The 22,612-nt window shown below is 31.9% G+C and overlaps 2 protein-coding genes and 1 long non-coding RNA gene across 4 annotated transcripts; 2 read left to right on the top strand and 1 right to left on the bottom strand.

The window, feature by feature from the left end:
• The first annotated feature begins 9,703 nt into the window (after positions 1 to 9,703).
• LOC121129566 (uncharacterized) lies at positions 9,704 to 12,296 on the top strand. The gene is made up of 3 exons (XM_040725287.2): positions 9,704 to 10,084; positions 11,190 to 11,343; positions 11,419 to 12,296. The coding sequence occupies exons 1-3, from the start codon at positions 9,867 to 9,869 to the stop codon at positions 12,007 to 12,009; spliced, it is 963 nt and encodes a 320-aa protein (XP_040581221.1). The 5' UTR covers positions 9,704 to 9,866; the 3' UTR covers positions 12,010 to 12,296.
• Positions 12,297 to 13,134: 838 nt separating this feature from the next.
• Positions 13,135 to 18,369, top strand: LOC121129832 (uncharacterized). Of its 2 annotated transcripts, none has more exons than XR_011783487.1 (2): positions 13,135 to 15,782; positions 15,837 to 18,369. It is a non-coding gene; the product is annotated as an uncharacterized lncRNA (long non-coding RNA). The 2 variants fall into 2 exon arrangements; XR_005868531.2 differs by having other exon boundaries at positions 15,829 to 18,369.
• Positions 18,370 to 20,170: 1,801 nt separating this feature from the next.
• On the bottom strand, positions 20,171 to 21,980 carry LOC121129442 (putative ascorbate peroxidase). Its single transcript, XM_040725168.2, has 7 exons — positions 21,527 to 21,980; positions 21,217 to 21,458; positions 21,014 to 21,157; positions 20,799 to 20,955; positions 20,616 to 20,726; positions 20,459 to 20,556; positions 20,171 to 20,397 (listed from the first exon to the last, which is right to left on the bottom strand). The coding sequence occupies exons 1-7, from the start codon at positions 21,656 to 21,658 to the stop codon at positions 20,313 to 20,315; spliced, it is 969 nt and encodes a 322-aa protein (XP_040581102.1). The 5' UTR covers positions 21,659 to 21,980; the 3' UTR covers positions 20,171 to 20,312.
• Positions 21,981 to 22,612: the final 632 nt, after the last annotated feature.

Here is a 22,612-nt window from a genome sequence, read left to right as displayed (position 1 = left end):
TAATGTAACGGATAAAAACCGTCTAAGTCAATTATACGTAGTATATCTTTATTAAACATTTTGCTAATGAATACTTTCGTTATACCCTCAAAAATCATAATAAAGCAGGCAGCTGATAATCACATCAGTATTTTAAACAATGATACCATAAGTTTCACCCCCCCCTTCTCCTTGCACGCGTTTTTCTATACAGAATTGTCAACTTTAGTTATGAGTAAGGGTGATAATTTTGTTAAGATTACAAAAGTGTGCAAGGAGAAGAGAAGAAATACTTATGACATCATTGATTAAATAATATACATCTTCTTCTATCAATCAGGAACGTTATCATTCCCGCCTTTATTATTCAATATTAATATAATAGTAGATGGTGATAGTCGATAGAGAACTGAATAAAATGCCTAAAATAACGTCGCCTTCTGTCTGGGTTTATGAAAATGGAGGCCCACGAATTTGGAAAATACTTACCGCATGAGAAACAGATGGTTTGTAGGATTTGTCGATATAAATTTCATGTAGTGTGACGTTATAAAATCTACTGTAACGGATAAAGAACGTCTAAGTCAATTATACGTAGTATATCTTTATTATACATTTTGCTAATAAATACCCTCAAAAATCATAATAAATGACACCATATGTATTTTTTCCTCCCTTCTCCTTGCACGCGTTTTTCTCTACAATATTATTAACTTTAGCTATGAGTAAAGTTGATAATATTGTAGAGAAAAACGCGTGCAATTAATAAAGATATACTACGTATAATTGACTTAGACGTTTTTTATCCGTTACATTAGATTTTATAACGTCCCACTCCATGAAATTGTAATTCATTATGAACTTTATTCTCAGAATAATAGCTAATGAAAAGAAAAAGTAGAGTATTTCGAAATATATTTGAAGTTTCAAGTTTAAAAAAGAAGGCCTTAATTAAATATAATCTACATAATAAAAAATATACCATCATACATTTATGTTAAATATACAAACTTAAACAATTGGAATCATATAACTAATAACAATAACTTATATATACAGAATATTGAAATAATAGATTGATCCAAATAATATTTTCTTGTTCTGACACCGGAATCCAGTTAAATATGTCATAACTTTAGGTTGCAAAACACAAGCGAGACGTGGAGTTTAATCAAAAAGATAATCACCCCTCTTCTTTATGTGGAAGTTGCTATATACAATTGTGCACAGGATAGATATATTTCTACCGATGAAATCTAACTAATTATTAATAATAAAGCAAATGTCAAAATCATAAAATTAGACAATAAATAGACCAATAAAAAAAATGTTAGAAATAAATCCATCTTAATGATTTAGAGCAAAAGCTAATTATGTAGTAATGTCCGGCGATATCAAGAGCATCAAAAAAAATATTTTCCCCGTTATTTATGCTTATATAACAACATACTATTATCATGAAGGATATACACAATTGCTAATTATAATGCAACACCCAATGTAACTACACCTGTTGTAACCATTTAAGCAGTTGTTTTTGCCTTTTATCAGTTTTCTGAACACCATTTCTTGGAGCCTATCAACCATAGCTAAGCCTTAAGTGATAAAAAAGTAATATTTATTGCCTATATAATATTGGTAAACCTAATTATCATACCCAAGTCTTTAAGTGAAGAAACTAGTGTCATACAAACTTGTTGCTAACCATCCAAAGCTACTACTCCCGTTGTTGTGACCATTTAAGCACTTTTTTTTTTGCCATTGAATGAGTTGTGTATAATAATTCTTGATAATTTTGGCTAAAATATAATCATATTTTAGGGTTAGATTTAAAAAAAAATGGAATACTTAATGTTAGATAGTACAAAACTCAGAGTTCCATTTCGAATTTAGTAAATATTTTATACTTTTTACTGATAACTTGATCATCATTTGGTGTGGATGACTCAAAACATTTTTATATGTATCTCTATGAATGACATCAGTACCAACATCCTCCATTAATTTAATGATGTTTCCTCGGGAAGGGATAGGTTTACCCGTGTATTTCTCCATAAATTTTTCGAACGTAGATGATTAGCAATGGATAAGGTTATATTACATGCAATAAGCATCTTTGTGAGATCAGAGTTTATGTCTGACTTAATGTATTCATCATTAATTTGATTTTTTAGATGAATATCCATGCTCTTGATATGAGATGAGGATAATGAATGACGTTGAATTCTAGACAGGTGACTAAAGGCACATTTATATCGACAAATCCTACAAACCATCTGTTTCTCATCCGGTAAGTATTTTTCAAATTCCTGGGCATCCATTTTCATAAATCCAGACAGAAGGCGACGTTATTTTAGGCATTTTATTCAGTTCTCTATCGACTATCACCATCTCATATAATATTAATATTGAATAATAAAGGCGGGAATGATAATGTTCTTGATTGATAGAAGAAGATGTATTTTATTTAATCAATGATCCCATGCGTATTTATTTATTTCTCCTCGCACGCCTTTCTATTCTTACCAAAATTATCACCCTTAGTTATGATTTATGAATAGACCTGAGTAGACTAGCGAGCCCGAAGAGAGGGAGAGAGCAGGATATATTGTACAATTGATAAATAGTTAAAGTTAATTAACTGTCGATAAAATAAAAAATACTACTTAAAAAAACAATAAATTATTATTAAAAATATTAATTATAAATTTTAATAAAAATAATATGCAGAGAATCAACAAATTTAAAATGATATAATATAGAAGGTATTAATATAAAATAAAACAATTAGATTCAAAAAATTATAAGCAACAAATATACGTTATACATATATACAAAATGAAATGATACATTTTTATACATAAAAGAATATACTTATCAGCAGAATAAAATATGCATGGTAGACAAAACTGTCGAGAAAAGAAAGACGTACGTTATGTTTAAGAGTTTTTAGACTTAAAGTGGAATCATCCAGTACTTGTTTTCCATTTACAAAAGAGCCACACAAGTAATAATGAAATCAAGGGTAATGCTTGAAGTGTGGAGGTTATATATAATTATATAACCTGAACACTTCAAGCATTACTATAATATATGATATTATATGATTTTACATCAAAAACTCCACCTTATAAAAGAAACTGACATCAATCTGATATATATGAATTATTTCAGCGTTATCAAGGAAACTGAAGGATTCTTTTAATTGAAATAGCTTTCTTAGAGGAAGAGACGAAACAGAGTTAACATAGGAAGAAAATGACTACAGAATTTCTAATGAAGGAGCAGTGGATGGAGGATAAGAACTCTTTATGTTGCTCATTGGGTCTTTCAGTCAAGTTTTCAGTCTTTCTATAAAACTCATTAGTTCTTATAGAAGTACACAATGATTAAGTAGATGATTTTTAGCAATTTATGTAATTTTGAACACAAAAGCAATGATTCACGAGGTCAAAAATCACTATCACAGACATTGATGGGAATGGGGAAATTCAGGAGCGTCCACAGGGGGTGGGATGGAGGGGATGTACCCCCCTCATAAAAAAATAATTTAGGAATTTAGCTTTCTACCGGAAAATTAAATATTTGAACTTTTTTTCTGAAAATTTAATTTTTTATGAACAGCTGCAAATTTTTGTATTTTTTCCCAAAAAATTAATATTTGAAATATATATTAGAGATTTTTTTCAAAAAAAGTTAATTTTTCAGCTTTATCGATCTTGGTTCCGGTCTTCGGTCTCGGTTCTTTTTTATAAATGCTTAAAAGGCACTTAAAATAAGGGACGTTGCTAGAAAATTCGGGTCCAGGAAATGATGTGAAATGCAAAAAGGGCCGCAGCTACTTTACGCGCAGAATGTGTAGTGCGACTAATTCCTAGAAGGGGTATCCAAAACTAAAGTTGCTTAAGACAACAGTTTTCAAGTTGGTGGCTGTGAGGGGAGGCTAAGGGGGGGGGGATGCAGGAAGATGGAGAATTCAGGATTGCTTTCTGTCTACACATACATAGTACACATGTTTCGTATAAAGGGGCCTCAGCGGAAAATGTATTAATGTAATGGGCCTTGGCATAGTTAAGTTTGGGAACCCCTGGTTTAATCAATATTATAGTTATTATATTATAGGGCCCCTACAAGCTTAGTAGCGGACCTGGTTCCATAATCTACCCAACCCCTTCCCTCCTTTATTTACACCGAGTGATGCCTAAAACTACTTCCCAGATCCATAAGAAGCCCTTTGCTATTTGGAACTCAGATACAACTGTATCCCCCCTAGGGACATACAGTCATGAGCATATGTATTGTCATTCCATATATTTTTTTGGTTTTTGTCTTTCCTATGATATTTTAATACTCAAAGTTATATATTTGGCCCGAAATCATTACTGCTAATTATAAATACTAACTAAAAATACTAAATCATGTTTTTTAGATAGCTTTTCGTCAAGATTCAGTAGCTTATTTGGATACAGGTATGTGCACAAGCATTGGTACCCTCAAAAGTTTCGGTTTCTTTCATGGTTAGTTCTTGATATTTGTTCTGTTTGCTTTTTTTCATCCAAGTGTAGAATATCACTTTTTAATATGTTTTTACTCAAACAAAACATCAGGAGAGTCGAGAGGTTCTTTAATCTCAGTACTTTAAATCCTCCCTTGAGGATCTTTTTAGATGTGACGAACTACCCTTAGTATTTTCTAGTATGACCAAGACCAAAGAACATTGTGCTCAGGTGAGAGAGAAGATGGTTCCATTTTTTAAGCGAGGCAGTGAATATCAATCGATTTCCAAGAAATTGGATTGTCCTATATCGACTGTTCGCAATATAATCAAGAAATGTGGATAAGTTTGTAGTCGTAAAAGAACGGGCAGGCCATCAAAATTATCTATTCACATACAAAGAAAACTGGTCAGGGAAGCCAAAATTATATACTTAGTATTATTAGTGAAATGTATAAAAATTGATGGAAATTAATGGAGGCCATGAAATTTGGAGCTACCTACCACATGAAAACAAAATTCCTTTGGATGGCCGTTTTTGGATAGTAATTATCTAATCAACATGATAGACATAAAAGTTGCTAATACTAATACATAATATTGCGAATTTTAGCGCACAGAGAGTTTAACTAAATCTTGGCATGGACTTGGTTGAAAATGAGTTAAAAGTTTTCATCACAGATGGACTGTTATATTAAAATTTCTAAGTAATATTTTTAGTAAAAGTTAATTGCTTTTTTAGTTGTGTTTTTTTTGGTTTTTACTTACCCATATTTCTTTATCTTAATATCACAAATATCTACAATAATATAATATTATATTTGCATGTATGTATGTCTCTTAATAAAACACATAACCAGGGTATTTATTTCAAAAACAAAATTCCTGGGCCTTGGTGGACAAGTATATTTTTTGTACGTATAAATTGATTTTTTTCATTTTTTTTGAGGTTATGGGTTGTTGATTCGAAAATTCACCAAAAAAATTAAAAGATCCAAAAACGAATTTGTATTGTACAAAGCAAAAGAGATAATGTATATTAAATACGAATTAAAAAAGGAATTAGGAAGAGGGTTAACGAGTTTGTTTAAGTATGTGTATAAAAAAAAAATTCAAAATAAAATATATAATACAGGTACGGCCTAATAATTTAGTATATTAATTTACAAGTAACAGAGGGGAACAATTATAAAGTCAAAATTTCTACCAATGAAAGCAAGTCAAAAATTTACTTTTCAGTGTAAAATCCAAAACTGATGTCAGTTTTTATCTGGATTGTCAAGCTTCAGAAAAATCCGAGATTGTAGGATTTCGGGACTATTATCCTTCAGAGTCATTTATCACCAGTAAGAAAATTACCAAATTGAAATACGATGAATAAAACTTGATGTAAAAGGATTGTTAATGATTCTAAGTTTTTTTATTGATTCGGAATCTTGTTCTGAACTTGACATATTTCCATATTTAGCCTGGAAATTATGAAAAATGACACTTTTTTTTACCTCTGTAAGTTATGCATCCTTCATAGTTATAAATAATATCATAGCCATATTATGGGAAAACATTCCATGTTGTATTTAAAAAAAATAATTACTTAAAAAATATGCATATCCAAGGATTTTGGTTCGATTTTGAATTTTTTGAGGGGGCCAATTTTTTATAGGGGTATATTAGCAAATAGAAAATATTATATTAATATTGTTTACGATTTCAATGTTATGATAATGACATTTTACACTGTAATAAATAATAATAATCAATTTCAGAATAAAAATGTTAATCAAGTATTCACTAATTATATTTGAAATGTTAAATTCCCTACTCATCGTAAATTGATCTCTTTATTGATATGATCCAAGAATCTCCTTCCCAAGGAAGGAGTCTACTCAACTGTTTTATTAAGCTGGGTAGTTTTCCTCGGATGAATTCCTCCCTTGTGGAATACGAAGTTCTGAATAATTTATTATATGAACAGCAATAAAGCAGAGTGACTTGAGTTCAATCAAGATTTGTCTCCCAGCGACTACTGCCTTTTCGCAGATCTAAAGGAAATGTTTGACAGTAAGAAATTTCGCTTCAATGAAGGGGTTAATACTGAAACTGAGTACTATTTTCAGCCAAAAGATAAAGCGTTTTATAAAAGTGGAATTTCAGTGTTAGAGCGTTGCTGGAACGATTGAGTTGCACTTGATAGAGATTATATTGATGAATAAAACAATTTTCCGCGAAAAAAGTGTTTTCTTTGTTAAGCCCGGAACTTTTCACGGGATATTTGATTTTTTTCATCTAAATGGAACAATACACTTGTTTTTTATACATTAAAAACTGATTATATAATATATATATATATATTGTTATTATTAATTCTAATAATGATGACGTCATTAGGGGTACCCTAAGAATTATTTCTTAGTTCCACACATATTACACACGAAATCTCTATAGATGTAGTGACTGTAAAAAGCAGGGTACCTGATCCTGTTTTTCAAATGAAGGAAATACGGGCAAGGGGTCTCGCTGGATGATTTGGATCAGCAGGGGGAAATGACTGTAGCGGAGTCGATTCCCCCAGCTGATCCAAAAAATTGTATGAAAAAAATAAAATCACCAGGGCTATTATTGGACTTGCCATTTGAATCTAAAAATAAATTTGTGTATAAGCTATTTCCTATCTTGGAAGCCCTTACCAAGATATTTCGCACTTACTTGTAGGTTTGATTCCAAAGTTTAAGAGTGAAGGTGTTGTTACTATGATACTAAAGAAGGACAGAAAAAAACTAAATATAACAAATTATAGACCGATAACGCTTATTAATACCTTATAGCAATTATAACAGGAATAATCAGCAATGGAAAAGTCCAGGTACTCTCCTCTATTATACCAGAATTACAAAAGGGCTTTATGACAGAAAAAAAACCAGGAGAGATACCAAGATGGTTTTATTTTTTCTGTTATTGAAGTTCTCCAGCACATCAACTTTTTCTTGTATTCTCAATAACCAAGGAAGATGGAGCGATTGGCATTAACCCAAACTTAGAGAGAGTGAAAGAATCTATCTGCAGTATTACGATGTTGTATGATAAGCAACATATAAATATCTTGGATGGGGTAAAAATATGGAATGTGGTCGCAATACCCCGAGTAGTCAACTTACTTAGGTGTACTCTTTATTCAGAAAAAAAATAAAGACAAGGTACAAATCATATAGGCAAAATTTATATGGGGTTCAATGCGAGGTTATCTTTCAAATATGTGAAAGAAAGCCATTGAAAGATAAATTGTGGGTATCCTAGACGATTTGGTACGTAAATGTTTCCTTCGTTTAGGTTGTAAACTATCAGAATATGTTCTCACAAAGTTTAAAAAAAATAGTTTGGAACGGTTTCATGAACTCAACAGAAAAGTGGTTTCGCTACAGAATGGCTACTTCAACCCTTCTTACGAATAAATTGAGAGTTGAAGATACAGAGAGATTCTAGAGACTTTTAGAAATTTGTGCTACGATTGTCCAAAAGTAATTCAGTTAGTGCATATGAACACTAAGTTTCTGAAATACTGCTGTGAAACATTGCATAGCAGATATTTACTATGCTCAGTTCTAGGTTGGCTCAATCAATAATGATGATGGCCTTGAATAGGCCATCGTAGTGTATATTGGACTCCTAAAAGGTTCCAATTGAGATGCCAAAAGATACCAAAGTCTGGGGGAGTCGCGGCTGTGGGGAAGCCAAGAGTCTTGTTTTCAAACTTGTTGAGGTGGACTTTGCGCACGGTCACGCGTTTTACTCAATACAAAGGGTTCAAATCCTTACGAGGAGTTTAGGCTCAAGTCTTGTTTCATCAAGCGTCGTATGGTGGTCTAACTGCTGTAAAGTTCAGGAGCAAGGCCATTGAGACTGACCTTGCCTTTTCTGCCTTCATTGGTAACTTTAACTGCCTCCACAAATACTTTTGTTCTATTTGTCCTTGAACTGGAGCCTGTGGAAGTTTTTGGTTTGCATCTCGCGGTTATCCGGTACACAGTAGTGCAGTTACAGGCCAGTACTTTAGAGATAACTATGGTTATTTTCCAGGATAGCTTCAAAATTGTAGCTCTGGATTGCTCCATGTCTTTGGTTATCACGCTCTTAATTCTTTGTCGACTTTGCTTATGTTTTGGTAACAGCTTCTTAGACAATTGTTTACAATAAGTTATTAGGGGTAACCATCGAAATATAACAAACACGGCAAAGGCGCACCATTTAAAAAAAGTTTTGCATTTTAGACGAAGGGTTCTATATTAATAGTTATTTATTGTAAAAATTAATGCGATAAAATAATATATAAAAAGCTTTTGGATATGAAGTTATATATAGCAATAGAAATCTATATTCAATTTCGTAATGAAAAAATTGCATTTTTGAAACACTTATGAAGACTTTTTTTAAAGTGTATTGACGTATTTTTCTATTCAAACTATTGATTTGAAGATCTTATTTAATTTAATAAGTCGTCTATTGTTCTTCCTATTACCTTGAAATTGATACTGAGGACATACTCTGTGCCCAAAGAGAAAGTGTAGCAAGTCGTTCTTTAAAAATATTTTTTCTAGATAACATTACTGTATTATTATAATGATTCATATTTGACTATTACTCTAAAGAAATGTTCGATACCTTTTGTAGAATATGTACGCTACCAAAATGGGCATATCCTGATTTTTAAAACTTTAATCGTCAATATCTTAAAACAATTACGTTCCACTTCTTATATAAATTGTATTTATTATCAATACTTTTGTATAATTTGAGAATGCGAAGAAAGTTAACCACTAAACAAAAGGATTGTTTTAACCATCGCTCCACTGGAAAATAAATAAATTGTAAATTGATGGTTTCCTTGTAATCTATTAATTGAGTAGTTCACCCACACATCTTCATACAGACGTAGAATTAATTTAGGGATCTCTCTTTTTTATAGCATACATATGATAACATCCAATCCTTTGAAAATATTGTTTTCCACTTAAAGGTATAAGAAGAGTCAAAAGGTTAATCTTGTTGTGTATACTATGTACTTATTTATCCATTACACCAATACCTTAAAGAATATCAAAATTAATTGCAAAAAGAAAACTTACAATGCAGATAAAAGTAGAAAAAAGCTATGATTCTCACTCATACAAAATGAAAACACATCATCCATCCTCTTGTTATTTTTTTTTTAAATTAGAAACAATTTCAATTCGACCTTGTTGGTTTGAAGACGCGTTGTGGAAGGATTTTTTACAAACTCACAATATACTACTCTTTTTTCAGTATTCAAAAAGAGTTGAACCCGGAAAGTACTTCAAATAGTGTACATTGTTTGCAAAAAAAAATTATCCTCCCAAAAAAACATGGTTTATACATCATGACAACATGGTTTAAACTCTTTGTGTTTCTCTTAAATATTCCCTACTTAGTCATGGGAATGAACTGTTATATCTGTAGTCGCACTGTAGAGTGTCGTAATCGATCCTATAAGGATGCACTCGAGTCTATTCAAAGAGAAGAGTACATTGAAGGTGGAAACGATGCTCCTATGAGAAGAACAGAGGTGATTGGAAATCACAATAAATACGACTTGAGGTATGTTAAACGCTTTAACGCTTGCATTTCATTAATCGAGTTTGTTTATTTGGGAGTTGCTCATTATTGAAGGTAAATTATATATACTTGCTCCACACTCTAGGCTTAAATGCACCCATAATAAATAATCCAATCTGTGATTGCAGTGATATTAATCTAATCCTTGTAAGAGATCATTACATGCATCGCTCTAAAAGGCAGTCAGGGAATGTGTCCATGCCAACAGCCATGACTACTACCACGGTATGATTATAATTAACACTTTCGTTAAATAATTAAGTATTGTTAATCATTTGTACAAATGAAATACTTTGCTTTTGCTTTAATTTCTAGGTCAATGATGGAGATTTAATATCTTCTAATATAGTCGAAATTGCTTTTTATCAATTTGGAATAATTGCAGGAACAGGTTTTCTTGGTGCTTTATTTTTAACAGATACACTGCCAAGTTACCCCTTACCAGGGGGAAGTAGGAGGCGGGTTTTCTCCAACTGGTGTATTAAATGAGCAACAGCGCCAAGCACTCTCACTAACACCTCCAAATAGGAAACCCCTTGCAGTATTCCCCCCCTTCTCTACCCCAAGAACATTTCCTGCAAGGGCTGTAATATTTCGGGAAAAGGCTGGATTAGACAACCAAAATGAGAATCCTGCTTCCTTTCCGAGTATTCAATGGTTGAGAGAAAACTTTGCTATTTTTAGGCGTAGGTCTCCCAAACTCTTCAAATGCATTAATTTAGACACGGACCTTGTCGGTTTTCGCATTCAATACAATTATACTTGCTTTGAAAACTCCATCAATGACTGCACGTCCACAAACTTATTGAATGGATCCGAGACAATCTTCGATAATATCCTTCGGAACAGACAAAGTGGAGAGGACTTTTGTTCCAGCATTGAAAATGAATGTAGATTGTTTTCAATGGGAGGTAGAGTTCAAGATTGCACAAATGCTTTATAAAAATTGATCTCAAATACACTTGATCCATTTGCTTATGTACAAACCCTACAAAAATATACTCCCTACAAAAGTACTTTGAAATCCTAAATGAGTTCCGATCGGTTTTAAGTCTTTGCATCTATTTTTTTTTCCCTTACAAACAAGACATTTTAGCTCACTTCTAAATGAAGAACTAAGTTGGACGCAGCATAATTATAGAGTGAAAAGACAGGAACTGACGACGCCAATACCAGCTACTGTGCTTCCAACAAATATGACAGTAACAACTCGGATGCCCCTTCATACTAATTCATCAAAAGTAAGTGATAAAGTATATTCTGAATTAGTATACGGATATGTGTCACATATTCTGTCAATATTTCTTCAATTTCAGAAAACCATTATCACAAATAACCCAGTTAGAGATGCCATTTATGGCGGAGGAATCCTAGCTGCTGGAGCATTTGTGAGTATACTATCTATTACAGATGCTCTACCTAATTTTCCATTGCCAAGTGAATCTGGTGGTGGAGTTTCTCCAAATCAAGTCACGACAGATCTTCAGAGAGAAGCTCTTGAGCTTACACCCATAAACACAATCCCGTTGGCTGTATTCCCACCATTTCGAACGATGAGAACATTTCCAGCAGTTGCTGTTATTTTCAAAGAAACTACAACGTCAAACTCTCCACGCTTTCTTTCATTGCAATGGTTTCGCTCCTTACTCCCAATCTTTCGACGTAGATCCCCAGGATTTTTTTCATCCATTAATCTAGAAGACGAATTGGTAGGGTACGCTGTAAAGTATAATTATACATGCCTTGGGATTGATGAATTCACGTGTATAATACCTGTCAATCCTTTCAAAGCCAAGAAAAGACAAGGATTAGAGGATTTTTGTACACGGAGTAGTCCAATTTGTAGGAATATTTTGAATACTACTGACTGCGTATCAGTTTATCAAGATTTGGATGATTTTATTTAATTGAATTTATATTATCTTTTATTTTTTTCCAAAAAGAGATATAAAATAAACACTGAGTTTTGGAATTACGTCATTACTCTTAAAAGCTATCGAGCTATAACTATATATATGTTTGTTGTATTGTGTGTCCAGTTGTTATTTTATCTTAAAATCATGTTGAATATTAAACAAATTTAAACTTCAATTCAAAAGGAGTGCATAATATTACTGCATATTTAAGATTTAGACTCATTTTCAACGTACAGACTAAAATAAAAACAAAGTATTCAATAAAACTATAAAACAAAGATCTAATTTTTTTTTAAAGTTCTAAATACATATATATTTATCTGTAAGTGATAAAATTACTTACAGTGGCAATTTTTGGAGGGTTTATTATTTTCTAATTTTTAGCCATAATGTGAGAAAGAAAAAAACCGTAATTTCAGATTTAAAAAATAAGAGATTTTGAAAAACTCCTTTAGGCTATTAAAGATTTATTTTCACATTCTTAATCTCAAAATATTAAAATAACCTGATGATAAAATAAATTGTGGTAAGTTTTAACTATGAAATTAAGGTACTTTTTGAAATTATTCATTGGATTAATCAAATTCTATTATAGTATTTTCTCATAATTAATATAAAGTATTTTATCCTCGGATTATGTTATTTCTTATTCAACAAAAGTTATATTAAATCTGTAAAATCTATTTGTTGATCAGATGTGGAAAAAAATCATTTTCGTGTTGCTCAACATAAAACCAAATTTAAAATCAAAGTCCGAGTATTATTTTGTTAATAGTAGGTAACTAAACAAGATACAATTCAAGTAATTCACTGCTAAAAAAAATTGTGCACTTTTGGCACTCCTACGAAATTAAATGAATCCCTTTTCTAAAATTGATGAGATTGAGCGTTTTTATCATCGGCAATAACTTATTTTATCTAATAAAGTTGTCAAAGAACAAAAATGGGTACAACTTTTTAGTACAAAAATATTTTGAAATTTCGCCTTAAATGACTAAGTACGTCGTTGCCCTCATATAACGTAAACTTTTGTACAAAAAGAAACGGACAAAGGCCCAAAATTAGTAAGTGGTTAGCCAATTCTTCTCGATTACGGAATAATTATTCATTGTTGGGAATTGATATAAAAATAAATAGAATTCAATCAATCAACGTACAAAACACTGATAAGTATGCATTTTTGTATTAGTGAGCTATCATATTTGACAGCAATGTTTATTTAACGTATTTAAAATTTATTTTAGGACAAATGACCTTTTTTCTTTAAACTTACATTACATACAGGGTAGTTTAGGTTAATCTGGGCCATTCTATAAGAGAAGCAAGTAGAGGTTTGAAATTTTATTTACAAGTTCTAATAAAACAAAACAAAAAAATAATGCAATTATCTCCCTCATCCTCTCCAATCATTCAATCGATATGAAGCCTAAAGGATTTGCAGCCCTTCAAGGAGTCGATGCTGTTGTGTGAATTCGCGGAGACATTCCTCTCTAACCCTTCCTAAAAGAAGTAATCCATGGGATTCATATCGAAAGAGTTAGAGGGGCAGATCTGGGGATCCCAAAATGGCACCTTCTCTTCCTTTAACAAGTTTTGAGTCTTGCAGCCCTGTGAGAGGTGATCGAGTCTTGTTGAAAGAGGAACTCCATACCATTGGCCTCACCTTTCATCCAAGGTATAACATGGTCAGACAGGAGTTACAAGTAACTCTCGATCCACACCCTCTGTTTTGGCTCAAAGCAGATGGGGGGATGGGGGAATAACACTGCTGTTGCTCCCAATGTCCCCAAGGATCATTATACTCGACAGAAACTTTGTTTTGAAGACATGGGGGACATTCCCCCTCTGTACCAACTATTTGTCATTCTGGATGTTGTGGGATCTGTCGACAGTCTCCATTGTTTCTCATCTGATTAAGAGATGATTCGGTTACCATGGTACTTCAAATCGTTTAGCAATGTTCTTCCGTGGGCAGCTCGGGTAGCCTTCATTTTGACTGTAAATATATGTCCTTTGTAGAGGCAGTATAACTCCATCCTCAGCCCTGGAGACTGTTGTAAGTCTATTTGGCACATTTTGGCAAGAACGTTAATTAGAATCCCAGGAGATGCCTTTACAGACCGTTTCAGGCCTACGAGAAATCTGGGAGTGCACTTTTTATCACTTCAGGACTTTTTGGCCTTTCTCTTATATGCCATTCGGCCTTCCAGAAGTTATACACGTCATAGACTGTGCTCTTTGGATACCCGAGTATCTTCTTTATGTACGATGGGCTGTCCCCTACGCAAGCCAATCCGATGATAGTGCTTCTCCGGATCTCTTACATTGTAAATACTTGTTTTAAATTAAAAGTTGCGAAGCCAACTTAAAGCTAATGCTCAATCTCTCACTTTAAAATTGAAATTCCGAGTTAAATGCTTCCTTTTTTGTTCAGGATGTAGTTAAAGATGGTTTGGATTTACCTGAACAACTTTGTAGACTTCAACATATCTATATTTGTAGTGGCTCTGTAGCCTAATTAGTATAAAAAAAGATACATAATTTAAATAAAATTGTATCTTAATTATTTTTACAACCTGAAGCTGGTTGTATATTTTTAAATAACCAATGTAATGGTCATTCTCAATAGCCTTGAATTTCCACAGCACTTTCTAGCTTTGTATTATTATTCAGCGAGTTGTATTTTTTTTTTTCCCACAAGACACCGCCACTCTCTTTCGCTTTGTAACGATCATGCCCATTCTGCAAGCATTGATCTAACGAATTGAAATATGAATAGTCATTTATTCCACTGAGTTATTATAAAATAAGAAATACTTTGATTTTTCTTGACAGAGGATATTTAGCACATGTTGTTCCTCAGAAGATAAGATATATCCCTCTCTCCACACCCTCGCAATATGTATGATAATGGGCGCAACAAACACGTTTATTGAGTATAAAAGAAATAATTTTGTCACATAGGTTCTTGGAAGTTAAATTCAATATTAATAAATGTAACGATTTACGGTAATAGAGCTAAATCCAGGCTTCATCTATATATTTCTAAGAGTATTCAAATAAAATAGTGTAAATCAATTTGCAATTGTCCAATCAATTAGTAAAGGAATATCTGTTTAAGTATTTACATTATATTTGAAGTATTATATATATGTATATCCAGGAAAGAATTTACTTAAAGTAGGAGATTACATTACGAGGATTGAACATCAGAGTTTCAATGAAGGATTTTTGGGTGAAGAATGACAAATTTATTTGTTCCTCACTGTATTTTCATTTGTCTTCCGTTCTATAATAAAGGGATAGAATGATTTGATTCAATAACTATTAATATGCAATAGCAGAATAGAATATGTATTGCAGACAAAACTATCGAGAAAAGAAATGTACAACGTACATTATCTTTAAGAGTCTAGAATCATCGTCCACTTGTTTTCCAATCGCAAAAGAGACTCACAAGTGTTAAAGAAAGCACTAATCAGTAATAAAGTGTCCAGGTGATATAATTATCCATATAGAGCATACATCTCAAACTCCACCTTATAAATTGAAATCAATGTGATTGAGACGAGCTATTTATGAATTATATATATCAAGAACACTGATCAAGGAAATAGTTTTCTTAGAGTAGGAGAAGATGCAGAGTTGACTTAAGGAGAAAAAGACTTAAGAACTTAAATAAAAAATCAGTGGATGGAGGATGAGAGCTCTCTCGGTTCCTCACTGGATCTTCAATTAATAATTATGATAAACACGAGACTGGGGTAGATATTTTTAATACAAATAATCAGTTGTTGACCTAAATTTCAGCTATTTAGCGCTTGGTAAAAGAAGCTTGCTAATTTTTCAGAACTGCCCGAATTGCTCTTCTTGTTCTTTATACATATCATTTGTCTTCCACCTACTAAAAGTGTCAGCGATCATCAAAAACTTTCAACGGATAGTTAAACGGGAAGTCGAGAAAAAGCACAACAGTACAACTACCAGCCAAAAGTCATGAGTAACACTAGATAACAACCTTAGCTAAAGATAAATCTGTTTTACCATTAAGTCACTCCTACAATATAGTTTGAGCTAAGCCCTCTGGATCTTTATATTTTATGTATCTATGTATTGTATGTGTATTTATAAAAAAAACAGGACCTCTCCTGGAAAAAATTGCAAATTCTGTCAATGTTCTACACATTACACTAGCAGAAATTTTTTATATTAATGATTCACAGTTCACAAAGTGTTTCATTTTGCCGAACCCGGTTTTTTCATGTATTTGAAAAACGGTGCATTGATAACCAGTAGGATCTGCTTTTTGACATGAACAAAGATACAATGTAATTTCCTTTCAGTTGATTTCATTAATTTTCATAAATTGACTCTTGTATGATTAAAAGTAGCTGACTCCACGTATTACGAACAAAAAAGGCTATTCCATACGATTTGGATTTTGATATGAATTCCTATATCAGGGACTTTTGTTTAGAATTCGTTTCATTTTATACACAGTCATTGATAAGATTATCAATTTAATATATCTAATAGTTAATAACAAATATTTAAATAATAATTGACCATTGGCGATCAGTCCGTTTGAGAGTTGGACCGTCAACAATCTGAATGTTGATACCTTTAACACAAACCCAAAAATCTAAAACAACTGTCGATTTTTCTACTTTTTATCACTATTCTGAACGTTGATTGGTTGAATTTGAATAAGCATTTTACCTTATCTACAAATAAATGAAGAAATATTCCAAAGCTGAGATTGTTTGTCTATCAAATAAATTTGTACCTTATTTTCTTAGGAGAAAAGGTTTAGAGATCCAATAGGGCACGATCAAACTAAAAAATATATTTTATCCACTAGGGGTGTGAATCACTGTCGCATTGGCTAATATAAGTATGGATTGCTTAAGGTACCTGGTATCGCTTAAGATTACGTTAATTGTTGTGTGACGCCGATGTATTCTTTAGCTATTAATAAATAATGACTAATAACTTATAAGATTTATAGTAATAGTTATATTACTTATTATTAATAATATTTCATCTTTACAAATTGCAATATTGCGATATTTGTAAATTGTAAGTTTGTTATTATTATAATTTATACATATGTAAATAAAATTAAAGGACTTTTATCAACAAGTGACTCAACTTCGTCTGAAGTCATTCTCTAGCTGGTAGCTAGTATTCTTTGGCCAGAGAATCATAATTATTATTTATGGAGGTTTATAATTTATCCCCAATGTGGCGCTACTCAATGGTAATGTGTTTACAAACAAATATAAATAAACAACGCACATGTCCTATTAAAATAACGACGGGATGTACTTAGGGTCGTAAGACTGGAATCAGAGCATAGTATTCTAAAACAACTAGAACTGCGTCTTAAAATAAGGTTCTTTTTTTTACATACAGAGATTATTAATATTCTTGTAACAAAAAAAAAGTAAAGCGTTGTTCAGGAGAATACTCTTTTTACCCTTCATTGCATGAATTTTAATTTCTAGGTGAAACTATTTTAATTTTTAAATTCAAATAACTTCATATTTGATCCGTTATGTTAATGAGGAAAATTTACTTCTAAGAAATGAAAATATACAAGGTCTTTGATTATGATATACTGATACGTAGTTTTGCCAAAATTTGGCATATCCTATATATTGGACATCATGCATTGAAGGGTTAATTGTAACAAGAAGTTTAAGTTCTTTAAACCATCCTTCATCAGGGTATACAAGACTTCTTCCCCAGGATGCTGCATTTCAATGGATATTGAATTAATATTTCACAGGTTTCGAATGAAAGACCCATAGAAGGTAGCCAAATGGAGGAGAACCGTATTAAGCGATATCATACAAGGGACTAGATACTAACAAAAACTTCAGGACTCAGCAGTCTACATTTCAACGCAAAATATTTAGTGCTTTTGTAGAAGAAATAGTTAAATCTTTTCCAATATCCTGTGAAATATCATCAATAACTGACACATTTGATCGCAGTTTTTCTAATTATATTCCTACAATTAGTATCAAATGTTTCAACGTTGTGATGAATAATTTTGTGTTCTTTACAAATGATCAAGTAAGACCCATTATCAGTACAACAGAAGAAACATTGTTAATCTTCATTCAACTTAACAGATCCATCAAATTAAATTTCTACTATTTTATCATAAAAAATAATTATTCTTTAAGAATATTGATTCAATTAAAGTACATTTGAATAATAATAAAATTAATATAAATAATTGTTGTAATTCGTTTGAATATAAGAATAAATGATTAACCCTTTATTAGTTAACGGGGATATTATGCATCCCAATATTAACAAAAGGCTTCACTTTCCTTTGAACCTATATTTTATTACCAATTCTTTTCGGCGGTTGCTCCTGCAACATGGAATCACATTATATGAAATTATTTATTTCCCTTTAATTTCTCAGATTCTTCAATTTTCAATGAGAGGTCTGAGGCCAGGAACGTCCGTTGGATTATATTTACATACAAGGTGGGGACTCAAAATTAGAAAATTTTAAAAGCCGTATTTCCGTTTATATATTTTTATTTTGTGACATTTTTTGGCAAACTTTTGAAGCACAAGTTGAAGCAGAAGCTAATTTCTCCAGTTTAGAACAGCGTCCAGTACGAAGATCTTTTTGTCGGAGATCGACTTGTATGCGGAAGTGATCGCGCACACGCGGCCGTTTTGATTGTTGCTTTAACATTTTTGATAGCACAAAAACAAAAGAAACATTAAATTGTAGATTTTTGCCAGTTTTTTCAAATGGCGCAAAGTACAAAATTGTCAAACTTTTAAAACTGAGGCTAGACGGCCTCGAAGAGGGTTCTAATTTTTGAGTCTTTACTCCGCTGCATAATTTAATCGATTGACCTTTTTTTAGAATATAATTCCTAAATGGACCACGTTTTTTGTTTTTCACTAAAATATTTTTTTCTAAAAAAATACATTATTTGGGGGCGGGGTCGGCTACAGCTCCTTCATAAGTCTAGGGAAAATATTATAATTATGTTTAAATTCATGTATATTTATTTTATTATCCGTTTTTAAATCCATTTAGACCAAAGATAGATTAGAATTCTTCTTTTAGAGGCAGATGTTAACACACACGCGACTTATTAAATAATGAACAAAAGAGGAAGAAAGACCACACGCATAAACTGTTTTTCCGTTTTTAATTGCTATACTTAGTTTTTTCTTTGCACATATTCCTTCTTTACTCATCACATCATTCTATTATTATTTTTTTTTTTTTTGTTTCTCGAAATCTTATTATTATTCTTTTACTCTTGAGGAGGGAACACGATATATATAGGGATTTAAGTATTGAGGAGTTATATGTGAGTGTGCCCTGAAAAACGGAGACTAACACTAAGGACTTCTTGAGGAGTTATCTTCTATATTAAATCAAAAATTGTGTTGTAGCCAACGCCTAACTACTCCAGGCAATGCCAGGTTCTACCGCTAATTTGATAATAAGGATATGATTGTTGCTTAACAAATAATAATTCGATTTAAACAAATCAACATTCAGAAAACTAAAATGTTTTTAGAGTAGACCAATCGACTCTTAATAAAAAATGCACATGAGTTGTGACTTTGTGAAGATCCTATTGTGATATAGAAGGGTTATTGTTTATAAGTAATAAAACTATGCTTTTTAGTAAAAGTAGTCTAAGTATTTTTGGTCTACGAAACTCCGAAGATTGCAAATTACTGCTCTATAATTAGAGCCTCTTTACGCCATATCTTCGTAAAAATCGACAACAGTTATTGTTCAATCTTAGTATCGCAAAATTTCATTGAACAAAATACCCCTAACATAAATTTTTAGATACCTATAGGTACCATCTGATAAGGCTTCAAGCAATAAACTTCCTCTAAGTTTATAGGTAGATGATACATGATCCTGGGATTCCAACTATATAAAAAAATACTTTTGTTTTCCGTAAAATTGGCACTTGTGAAAATATATATGAGGTAGCTAGCAATTGAGATAAAAGAAGTAGTCAAATTACTGCAAATATCCATGAATGACCAAAGAAAAAAGAAACATATCTTTAAAAAATCGAACTAAGGATCTAAAAGTGATTTTACAATACATAACTATAACTAATCGTAACACTGTTGTAAATTGCTTGAAGTATGACATTCCGTTATATGTATTGCAACATTTTAGTAAATAAATAATTAAATAGAGAATAAACGCACTTTAAATCTTATTTCCAGTATCTTTGAATCTTATTTCCAGTATCTTTATATATCTTTGTAGCTTATTACATGTTTCGTCTAGGGAATAGAAGTTTTGAAGTCGTTTTCTCCAACATTCGCGGGAACAAATGTCGAATATGTTTAGTCCAACTATAACATGGAATTAGAATTTAAATCAATAAATGACAGCAGCATTTAAGAACAGTATTACCTTTCAACACTTGCTGCATATCGTTTGAACATTCCCATGGTTGAAGCTCTCTTGCAATCGTGATAAGAACAACTTGACTCTCCAGTTGTTTCGTTTACCTAATGAGTAAACTATACATATCAAACTTATTGGAAACTAAGACAAACAATAATAGTACCTGAATAGCTTTATATAATGTCATATCAACAGGTAGAGCAAATGCCTTGAATAGTTCAGTTCTCCAAAAAAATATTTTGTTAGGTATTCCAGATAATTTGGGATCAATATACTAGAAATAGTTATTATAGGTAAATATGTACTCTAAGAACATAAAATTGCCAAAAAGGTAAATCAAATTTACTTCTTGAACCCAACAATGATTAGGATCGGAAATTTGCTTATAATAATTGTTACTCAATCCATCAGTGTTTCCTTGTTCCCAGGCACTATTAAAGGGAGCTCCAGCTTTGCCCAACGTGTGCATCCCCATAATTGCTACAACTTGGTTTGGTTTGAAACTATAAGAAAATATTTTTTTTTTTTGAAAAGAAATGCTCTACATATCTATTCTATTACTTGAATGTATCCTTAAACCATGGCATTAAAACGGAGGAATTTTGCAGAGGAGATGGAATAAATGTATTCTCCTCATGACTTGGACTCGTAGGACAGTCTTTTCTACCATATCGAAAGCGAATGTTGATTTGTGGAGTTTTACAGCTATGAAGGAAAAATAAATACAAATAGGTAAACAACACTAGGATTCTACTTTGACCAACCTTTGATCAGAGCATCTATTATTGTTATTCTCAATAGCAATCTGGATGGCAGCTTTAGAAGCAAGAGCCCACAGATCCGCTCGACTCAATATACTTTTATAATTTTCATATGTTGGCTCAAGAGCATCAACTATTTTCTTAAGTCCACGATTGGAAATTAAGTCAAAGTTTAAACATGCGTCACAACCATCCACACAATCATGGAAAACCAATCTAACAATCCCTGGCACCAAGAATTTAACCTAAGAAACAATTATTTTGTTTATTTTAATGTGTGAATTAATTAAAATAAAACAACAGAGTTTCTTACACCATCCTTTTCTGTGGAGTTTACCAATGCCATCAAGTTTTTTAATATTCCATCAACCGTGGATTGTTTCATCCTTGTATTGGCCAAGGATTGGCCACAAAAGAGGAGCAGCAACGAATATATTGCAATCATGTTTATGCTTTGAACGATTTTCTTAGTGAATGTTGTCTTCTAAGCTATTAAACTGATATTGATTCTTCTTCATTAAAGTACTCCTAATATCAATTTTACTTGCGCATCAATTACTATACATAGGTGTATTTAGATGAATGTGTTATTGAATAAAAGTCGTAAATCCCACAAATTATAAATGTATTCCCATAGTAAATGGAGGAATTTTGTCACAACTTGTTGTTTAGAAGTCTTCTAGATTACAATCAGAAATTGATCCGTAATTTAAAATCAAAAGCCAAAATGTTGCTTGTACAATGTTACAAGGTGTACAAATACATTTGATATAACACGATCCATTGCTTTGTCTGTGAACTTAACCTCAGGAATGCTCATGCATGTAAAGTCATTCCAGTGGTAGCTAATATTTTTAACTTAATAATGAATATAAACAATACACAACTTTATATTAAATTCCTAAAATTTATATTTTTTTCATTTTCGGAGACAAGCTAGCCAAATCATTAACCTAACTGGCTGAAGCTGTAATAACTCAAAGGATCATGTCATGTCAATTCGAGATTATTATGACTGTTTAACTGTGGATATTGATGTAGAGGTTTTTTTTTATCAGGTGTGATCTAATGGGATATATCATTTCATCAATGGATATAATTAATCTTCAGGGGCGTACACAAGATTATACTTTTTTAAAGGGGGGTAGACTAACTGATTAAAGAAAAACTACAGAAATCCTTTGAAAAATTTGTCTTTCCTATTTTCTTATTCAACCCCCCTCCTGCACACACCCCTGAATCACAGATATTTTATTAGAATCATTTATACATATATTAATAAATAATCCAGATATTAGTGATATTTAGAGATAAGGCAATGCCTAGTCATAAGTTGAAGCTTTTCCTCAAATTTCAACTATAAAAATATCCCTACGAGTACTTATATGAAGAAATAAAC

Source organism: Lepeophtheirus salmonis, chromosome 14 (genome assembly GCF_016086655.4).
Source record: "Lepeophtheirus salmonis chromosome 14, UVic_Lsal_1.4, whole genome shotgun sequence".
NCBI classification, from domain to species: Eukaryota; Metazoa; Arthropoda; class Copepoda; order Siphonostomatoida; family Caligidae; genus Lepeophtheirus; species Lepeophtheirus salmonis.
This window is presented reverse-complemented; position numbering and strand designations above follow the sequence as displayed.